The 9530-nt window shown below is 51.4% G+C and overlaps 1 protein-coding gene across 1 annotated transcript; it reads right to left on the bottom strand.

Annotated features, from left to right (window-relative positions):
- Positions 1-3086: 3086 nt before the first annotated feature.
- LOC130601914 (myb-related protein B-like) lies at positions 3087-9224 on the bottom strand. Its single transcript, XM_057414320.1, has 7 exons — positions 9124-9224; positions 8355-8448; positions 7176-7247; positions 6737-6829; positions 4479-4699; positions 4163-4319; positions 3087-3407 (listed from the first exon to the last, which is right to left on the bottom strand). Exons 1-7 carry the CDS (start codon positions 9141-9143, stop codon positions 3102-3104), a joined length of 963 nt encoding a protein of 320 aa, XP_057270303.1. The 5' UTR covers positions 9144-9224; the 3' UTR covers positions 3087-3101.
- Between the last annotated feature and the right edge of the window lie 306 nt (positions 9225-9530).

The following is a 9530-nucleotide window of genomic DNA, read 5'->3' as shown; positions in this document are numbered from 1 at the left end:
AATGCTCTGCAATTTACTTAGTACCTAATCAAATGGCAGAAGTACTGCACATTTGCAAGGTCAATGGGGCAAGTCTGGGCTGCGCAGAATCAGTGCTCACCGTGCACCTGGCCAGCACTGAGCCCTTTCACAGAAGCAGGCCCAGCACCTGCTTTACCAGAGCTGGTTTTGAGGGTACATCACTGCAGTTGCCTCTCTCTTATTTCCTGTTTCTTATTTCTTTCTAGTTATAGGACATACCCAAAGTAGGAAAAAACACTTTATTCACCATTTGCATTGCTCTGCAGCTGCGCACAGGGGAAGCTCATGGGTGCTGTGCCAAGAAGCCACCTGGAGCAACCTGCTGTTTGTCCCCTGCTCCAGCAGCATTTGCTGTGAAAACAAGACAAAAAGGCTGTGAAATCCCTCCAAGAAACACAGCAGCTCCCGCTGCCGGCCACTGACACTCAGCACCACCCTGCCCCATCAGGCAGCCATCCTGAAGGAAGCCTGTCAATAAAAAACCCTTGGGGTCCTCTCTTTTTCTCATTTCCCCGGTATTTTTGTTGTCCCCAGTTTTTTCTAAGGCTTGTCCCAGCTGGAATCAACATCCTTGCCAGCAGCCGGGGCACTGCCATGACCCAGGAGCTCCAGGTCTGTTGTTCCCCTTCCATCCCTGATTAAAAATGAATAAATAAAATCAGTCCTTTCCCATGTCTGGATTCACAAAAAGCAACGCCTCTGTTGGAGGAATGCAAGGGAACGAAAGCAAATAAAGTGTAAAATAAAACAGCAACCCAGGGTTTCTGCAGCTTCTCAGCGAGGCAGGGCATTGGGAGGGGGTTCCTCTCCCAAGTGGCAGAGGGTCCTGGGACTCTTTCATCCATGTCCTTTGTTGAAAGCCAAATTAAATGTCCAGATTTCTCCTTGTGAACAAAAGTACAGCCCAAGAGGGCTGCTCCTGCAGAGGCTTCAGAGGGACCACAGCCAGGGACATGGAGCTCCATATGGAGAGGAGTCTCCAGCAAAACTCCCTCCCGGGGTCTGCAGCTCCAGCCCATGGGCTCTACAGCCAGCAGGAAGTTCAGCCTCTGAGAGGCTTGTACTGGAAACAAAGCAGAGAATTCAAATGAACATGAAAGTGAAGCGAGTGGGGCTTTTCCCCACCTTGTGGTGCCTATTATTCATGAGCCCCAGGACAGCCAGGCTGGGCTGGTAACACCAACACCAGCAGCTCCATTTCCAATTATAAGCTAATTGTCCTTTTACTCATCAACTCTGCTAGGACTTGCTCATTTTCCTTGGTATTTTTCTGTCCCTCAATCTTTCTTAAGAAGTGCTCTGCAACACAGGACACTGGGTGCTGCCTGTATTTACAGCATCAGAGCAGCAGTTAATGCTTCCCAGACTCAAAATCCTTTAGTTCAGGGGCAGCTTCCAAGCATCTGTGCTGGTCTCACACATCAACTTCTTCTCCAGCAGACCCGGCCTGCTCAGGGCTCCCAGGTCCTGTCGGCTCCAGGAAGAAAATGCAATTCTGGGCTTACTTTTGTAAAGTCACCCAGGGCAAGAACGGCCCAGCCTGCTAAAGGCCAAACAGGGGATGGGTTTATGATGATTTCTCTTAAAATAACCAGATAGGAGCTGCTGAAGCCAGGCTTTCAGCCCAGTGGTCCCAGCCCTCTTCCCAAAGCAAACATTACAGCACTGAGAAACAGAAAGGAAAATTACTTCATGGATTTGCCAGGGCCCTAAGCTCGTAGAAATTATAAATGAGCTGGGCTTCCAAAACTTCCTCATTTCCCAGGATCACAGGCTTATTAACAAGTTTCTCAGCAAGGATTTCTTTTTACTCTACATCCAACATAAGCCACAACCTGAAGTGACATTCATATAGCCCTGTTCTGTTTTCCCACCCTCAAAAGGACTGGGGACAGCAACCCCAGTAAGAAGCACAGGCTTGAACAGGCACCCCCAGCAGCGGCAGACGTGCCATGGCTGCCTTCAAACAACAGCATAGCACAGTGGTGTGAGATTGCACCAGCTTTTGCAATAAGCCTGGCTAGAGGAGAGCTCAAGCCCTTCTCTCTGCTGCCAGCACAGCTGAGAACATGAGCAGGGAACTGACCCACCTGAAAGCTGCTGCCTGTGCATAGGGCAGTTTTTTTCCTATTTACAGAAGGTTAGTTTCCCAGTTCAGTTCATAGCACAGCTGCTGCTCCCACACACAGAGGGGACAAAGAAGCTGGGAGTAGCTCTGGGGACAGATGAATGAAGTGACTGTCACCTAACACCAAACCATAGTCTTTGGCACATCAGCACAGCTGGACACACTGGACGCAGGGCTGAGCTGAAAGATTAAAAATAACGAGACCGATTCAGAGATCACCTGCTTCACAGCTCAACCCTACCAACAGCCAAAGTACCATTCAAGCAGGCCCCCAAGGACGCCCACATGGGCCATTAAGCCTTGGGAAAGGACTCTCAGTCCTCCTGTACAAATGCAAAACGGATCCTTCAGAGATAATCAGCTCATAAGCTCCTTAGGCAGGCTGGGTGCTTCAGAGGCATCTTCCCTCTGAAGGCAGCAAAGTGCTCTGTTGGTTCTAGCCAGCCTCTCATCCTGGCATGCCTGTCACCCTAGGGACCTCCAGCACTGCTTGACTGGCCCATAATAACTAGTTTCAGTAAAGCTACCTCCATTGAAATCAAATGGTGTCTTCATCCCAGTGTCTGTCCTGCACACTACAAGTAGACCTGGCCCACTCCCAGTCTGTCCTGTCCTATCTCATATCCCATAAGAGGAAAAGTAAAGCCAAGAAGCACAGGCCTGAACCCTTAGGAAAGGGAGAGCTGGGGACACTGCCTGATAAAGGAGGGTTGAGATCAGGTTTACCAGCATCTACAGCCTCCCACGCCAGCAGAGCCCACGCACAAGGACATCAGCCTAGGAGAATTTGCAAGCCCAGAGCAATACTCACAGAGCTGGAAAGGCCTAATCTAGCCCTAGCAAAGAGACAGGGCTCACAGCACACAGTGGGAACCCACAAGCCAGTGACAGACCCAGTCATCCTCAGGATGCCTATGGTGATGAGCAAGGGGAAAGGATGAGATTTGGTCTCTCAACATTGCCTGGAAAAGCACGGATTGTTACTTACAGATTCAATCATGTCCAGAGCTTCACTGAAGGCTGGTCCAGATGCTGGGTACAAATAGTTGGCAGCTTCAACAACCCATTTGTACGGTGATGTGACAAGTGAAGAGGCATCCTCAGGCACCACATCATCCGGGGTCCCCTCAGCGTTATGCTCTGCTAGTTCCGTGGCTGGCAGCTTTGAATGCAGCTCCTGTACACCTGCCACTTCCTCGTCACTGACATCCTCTTCCTTTATGTCAGAGATATTGACTGGCCAGTTGGGCAGGATGCTCTTTGCACATACAACAAAGAAGTCCAACCTTTAGTACAAACTAAGAGAATAAATGTCCTAGGGACAAAGACTGGGTCCCTGGACACATTCTGCTCCACCTGCTTTCCCACCAGCCATTCAGTTGGTTTCCCATTCCTATTCTTCCTCACTGCTCTGTCCCACACACCGTTCAAACAGAAGTCCATAAAGGATAAACATGTTTAATTAAAGATTTTACTTAACAGCATCCCAGGAGAAAGTTAAACATAGGCTAAGCAGGCAGCACCAGTTCTGCACTTCCTAATTACCAAGAGCCTGCCTTGGAAAACTACATTTTTTCTTCATGAAAAAGGTTCACTTTCCCTGCTTCACTTTTTTTAGTGGAAAGGAACAAAACACCTCTTCATCAAACCTCCCCCATTGTCTGGGGCAGCCTCCTTCTTCCACCAGTGACAGCACTACAGGGCCAAAACAAAAATAATCTGTCTCTGAGACAGATCTGGTACTGGAGTTGGCAAGATACCAGCACTTGCAGACTGCTGTTCTCCACCTGAATAACACACTCAGGCTCACATTACACCTCTGGCTCCTGGAGGGAGAGATCTCCCAAGAGCCAGCCTCTTGGAAAAGGCTGGGAGAAGGCAGACTCTTTCTGAAGACACCAGGCTGTGCCAAAGGCAACGTGAGAGGCAGGAGGGTGGATGAACAGCTCTGACCTACATTGGCAGAGCAGGGGACTGGCCCAGGCACATGCTGCATAGGTGCTGGTACAGTACCTGGCTCCCAGCTTTTGTTTGGCTTTGGCTTTCCTTCTCATCCACCTCCACAAGCAAGTAGAGTGACCTGGACTCCTTAGTTTCATTGAGGAAGCCTCCTGTGTCTACCTTTCGCTTGATGGTGGAGTTCCAGTGATTTTTCACAGCATTGTCAGTCCTGCCAAGAGATCATAAGGAAAAAGAAGTCGCCATTTACAGCAGCTTTAAAGCACAGCTAACAGCTCCTACATGCTCTCCAGCACCGTCCTTAAGGTCAACACAGGGATTTCCACAGGCCACCCAGCTGCGAAGGCACCAGTGAACAAAGAAGTCCTACCTCCCAGGCAGTAGCTTGGCAATCTCTGCCCATCGATTCCCCAGCACCTTGTGGGCCTCAAAAATGATGCGATCCTCCTCCTCTGTCCACGAGGATTTCTTCACCTCAGGGTTTAGGTGGTTATGCCAGCGTTCCCGGCACTGCTTCCCTAACCGCCCTTTCAGGTGCTTGGCTATCAGGGTCCATTGTTTGGTGCCGTACTTTTTAACCAGCTCAATTACCTTTGAAGAGAGCGGGAGGAAAATAAGGAAATGGAATAAAGGAAGGGAAATTCAACACAGCAATCTTCAAGCTTTGCTCTTCACCTCTCTCGGGATCAGGTAGAGCCAGTCAGGGAAAGGCCCCTTTGGAGAAAAAGCTGGAGGGAACCAGCACTGACAATCAAATGTACCAACACTTGAGAGAGCAACAGTTCAGCCAAATTTCTAAAAGAGGCTGTTTCCATGCAGACATTTTGCCACATGGCATGTGTGAAGGCAGAGGACTGCTCACAGAAGATGAGGTGGAGATGGGGCACCAGAGGCAGAGGGCACCGGATGTAGAAACATAAGCCCATTTCTGAGCAAGGGCCAAGTCCGATGTGCTCCAAGGCTCCTCTGCCCTCCCTCTTACCAAGGACAAGGCCACATGAAAACAGTCCCCCACCAGCTCTGCAGCCTCCCTCTAGTACAGCAAGGACATGCCAGGGCTCCAGCTCCATGCCCTGCTAGCATCAGGATGCACAGTAAGAACTCCAAAGCATAAACAAACTACATTCACATAAGAGCCATGCACTTTATCACTTCTGCTTGAGGCTCAAATGCAAATACTTCTGAACACGGAATCTGTTCTGAGCCCCTGCAATATGTCCAAAGCGCAGTCAGGATGAAACAATTTACTGTCTGCAGTGTTCTGCCCACAAAAAACATAGAACCATAGAATGGTTTGGGTTGGAAGGGACCTTAAAGCTCATCCAATTCCAACCCCTGTCACAGGCAGGGACACCTTCCACTAGAGCAGCTTGCTCCAAGCCCCATGTCCAACCTGGCCTTGAACACTGCCAGGGATGGGGCAGCCACAGCTTCTCTGGGCAACCTGTGCCACTGTCTCACCACATTCATAGAGACGAGCTTCTTCTTAATGTCTAATCTCAATCTCCCCTATGTCAGTTTGAAGTCATTCCCCTTTGTCCTGTCACTACCACCCCTTGTCAAAAGTCCCTCTTCAGATGTCTTGTAGGCCCCTTTAGGCACTGGAAGACTGTTATAAGGTCTCCCCAAACCTTAGAAAAGAGGCTGAAGAATTATCAAGGAGCATTTGTACTCTGGCCAGCCGTGCTCAACTGAAAGGTGCAGGTACAGAGGTGATGCCCACAGAGCTTTTAGCTCATAACAGATGCCCCTACTTCAGACACTTGACTATCATGCACAGAAAGATGGACCAAAGATACCAAACTGAGGCACAGGGAAAGGAGCTGGAGTGCTTGCAGGGCAAAGCAATATGCTGAGTCTGGGGAAAGTTGAAGCCTGGCCTGATCAGGATGGGTAAGGTGGCAGAGTCAAGGCATACAAAGGGAAGAGCAAAGCAGGCAGCAACAGCTCTGCTGTAGGAAGGTAGAAGGACATCATGAGAAGCTTCCCTATGATGTGCTTAAAACATAACACACAGATGGGAGGCAAGGGGGACTGTAACAGCCTGTAACAGGATCAAAAGGGAAAGAAAAAGGGGAGCAGAAGTGTTACAGAGAATCTGCCGAAGTAGGACATTTAGCAGCAAAAATAAAAAACCTTGTTAGAAGTTAGAATTCATTCCAATTTCTCCTAAGCCCATCAAGATCAGTCTGTCTGACCTGGCCCCTCTCAGCTCATTCTGGAATCAGCAGAGAAAGAGGCTCACAGAAGTCATAGTTCACCTAGCAGGCCTACTGAGGCACAGGAAATAACAGTTTTCTCTTAGATCCAACACGGCCAGGTCAGGTGGAGATCTGCCGGCAGGCAGATGAATTAATTCCCTTTTCTGCTCCCTCACTTGGTAGCCTACTGTACTAGTACTGTGTGTGAAAGGAAGATGATGTTTAGCTGAAGAGGCCTAGACTTGCTCTTGCACATTGCAGCCATGGCTGCATTAGGCTGCCCAGAACAAGTCAGTGTCACTTTAACCGTTACCCACCCTTGGAAAAAAGTACACAGAGTTTACTAAAAGACCCAAGGGTCTTTCACCTCCTTCCTCTCCCCAGACAGTCACAGTCCAACAGTCAGATCCTCTCAGCCCTGACTTACCTTTTGGTCCTCCTCTTTGGTCCAAGGGCCCTTAACCAAGTCTGGATTCAACACTCGCAACCACCGGTACTGACACTGCTGATCACTGCGGTTCTAGGAAAAGTCACAAGAATAGCCACATGTTAGACTGGAGGCTCCATCAATGCCTACAGCAATTGCAGATTCCACACACATAAGCTGGCCCACAGAAAGCCTGCAGAAGCACATGGAGAATACATACTATGACTAGGGCACAGAAGCCTCAATTTCTCACCCCACCTCAAACAAACTTGCCTTTGAAAGGCCTCTATACAAGAAAGATGTCTCCCTGCTCTGCAGCCTAGGGCTTCAGTCACAGAGCAGAGTTGCACTGTGCAAGGTGCTCCACAGAGAACCAGCAATGAGCACAAGAAGTAACATGCAAATACTGACATTCCCATCTGAGAAAGGGATCACTTACAGGAAAGTGACTGGCCAGGAACTTCCAGTCATTCTGCCCATAATGTCTTACTAACATCTTCAGCTGCTCATCCTGCAAAGAACAAAGACATCCACTAAGGCAACACACACTGCAGGCACCCTTGGGCTGACAGCATCGAGAGAATGAGCTAGATCTTTTGAACTGTCAAGAAGGGATTTTTTTTGGCATTCTGAATTCACAGGACAAAGGTAGTTCGCACTACCCTTTAGCAGTGTTCCAGTACGTGGAACCCAACTGGAATATACTGTTTCTGGACTCTGTACTAGGGTGAGCTCATACAGTGAGTAAAACGAGATCAGCTCTGTTCCAGTACAGTCTGGTCCAAATCCTGTGACCCAGTACAACCCTGACCAGACAGCCCATTTCCCAGCTCAGCCACTGCGCTTGCCTGGCCAAGACAGCTAAATGGTTTAAGTGTACCAGCACCAGTCCAGTGGTTTACTGTCTTTCAGCACTGTGGGGCTCCACAGCATTTCTTTTACAAACCTTGTTAACAGTCCAGGTGTGGGGTACAGCTCACAAAAAGCCTGCTCTAGGTGCCTTGCCTGTGTGCTCCAGCTGGGCAAACAGAGGCATGAAATTACTCCCTGTCCCAGCATGACCCCAAGGCTTTTATCCCTGCATAAAGATCACCTTAGCTGGTGTTCATATCGCAGAAGAAACAGGACATCTTTCAGTTTTCACACAGAACAAATATGGAGGATCTGGGAGGACAGAAGAGAATATCCCAACTAATTTCAGGCTCTCAGCCAGGATGACTAAGCCATGATCCCAATAGTCTCAACACTCCCTTCTTTTGCTAGAAAAAAGGGAGAACATTTTCACATTCAGCTTGCTGGAGGTCTCAGCCATCCCCCAGAACCTCTCTGCTGACCAGAGTGCTGCAGGCAGCAGCTCCCTTGCTCAGGGCTCACAAGCTTAAGCTAAAGCAGTTGGTGCTGCTCTTGCTCTCCAGGCTACACTTCAAGCCACCCTGAATCCCCTGGCCTCATTAAGACCTCAGCTCACACCAGCAGAACAGGCACAGGGTCTTCTCCAGTAGCAAGACAGCAGGAGGTGGTGTCATGGCTGGCAGGCGAGGACTGGGGTGGAGGCACCCAAGCCCAAGATGCCATGCCAGAGGTACCTACTCTCAGCTAGTGCCAAGCTCTCACTCACCTCTTCTTGCGTCCACTTGACTTTGCACCTGCCATCCCGCTGCTCTGGCACATCCTGGTCAGTGTCCTGGTAATGCAGCTCATCCGAGTCCTCACTAGAGATAAATAAATGAGAATTATCAATTCTGATAAAAAGGCAGCAGAGCTCCAAGAGCAACCTGCACTTCCCAAAGCAGAGCCCTGGATCTATCATCTTCCAGCACTGAGCCCCGAACAACTCACACTGACACCCAAGTTTAAAGCAGTCTGTCAGCTTTGGACTCTCAGTGCACACCAGCAGTTTTTATGCTGCCAGGAGCAGGGGAAGGCACGTTTATCTTGATTTCCTTCCCCTTCTGCCTCTCTGGAAAGGCTTTTCATCGAGGGACTGGCACCATTTCCCCTCCTTACAGCTTACAGATCTCGCGGACTGCTGCACTGAAGAGGGACAGCAGCAGTGCGCGCGCGCGCACACACACACACACACACACACACCCCCACCCCTCGCCCAAGCTCTGTCCATGGCCTGCCCTACCGCCTCAGGCCTGTCCTACCACTGCCCTGCTCCCGGGCGGTTACCGCCAGGCCCGCACTCCGCTCACAGAGCCAAGAGGAGGTTTTAGAGCGGGGCCCGGGGAATACGGAGGCCGGGGTGCGAGGCCGCGGCCCTGCTGCAGCCCGCCGGAGAGCGGGCATGGCCCGCCCGGGGCGGATGGCGGCGCTGAGCAGCGCAGGAGGCGGCCGGACACGCCCGCACCGCGGCGGAAGGGCTCCGGGACAGCGGCACTCACCCGCGGCCGCGGCGCGACATGGCGGGGCCGGGCGGCGGCGGCGGCGGCACTTTCCTATCTCGCGCCAAAGGCGCCCCCTCGCCGCGCGGGGCCGGGTCGCGCATGCGTACTGCCACCGCCCGCCCGCACAAAGAGGCGCGCACGGAAGAGCGCCTGCCCGCCCCGTGCCCGGGGAGCTCCCGGGGCCCTAGAGCCGGCCCGCCCCGCCACCGAGCACCCCAGCGCCTCTTCCAGCAGGCAGCCCTGGGCGCGCGGCAGTGGGATTCCGCACCCCCACTCCCATCCCGACAAGATCCGCAGCAGGCCTCCAGGAACGCGGTTTGAGGTGCAGAGGGAACCCCCAGGACGTGGCCTGGCTTAGCTCCGGGAAGGGGTTTGCCTCCCCATGCCGGGCCCAAATCGGACAG

The sequence above is a fragment of the Pezoporus wallicus genome, unplaced genomic scaffold (genome assembly GCF_028554395.1).
Source record: "Pezoporus wallicus isolate ANWC-B61680 ecotype Strahan unplaced genomic scaffold, APGP_CSIRO_Pwel_v1 contig_6631, whole genome shotgun sequence".
Taxonomy (NCBI): domain Eukaryota; kingdom Metazoa; phylum Chordata; class Aves; order Psittaciformes; family Psittacidae; genus Pezoporus; species Pezoporus wallicus.
The sequence above is the reverse complement of the archived record's forward strand: the minus strand, read 5'-3'. Positions and strand labels throughout refer to the sequence as shown.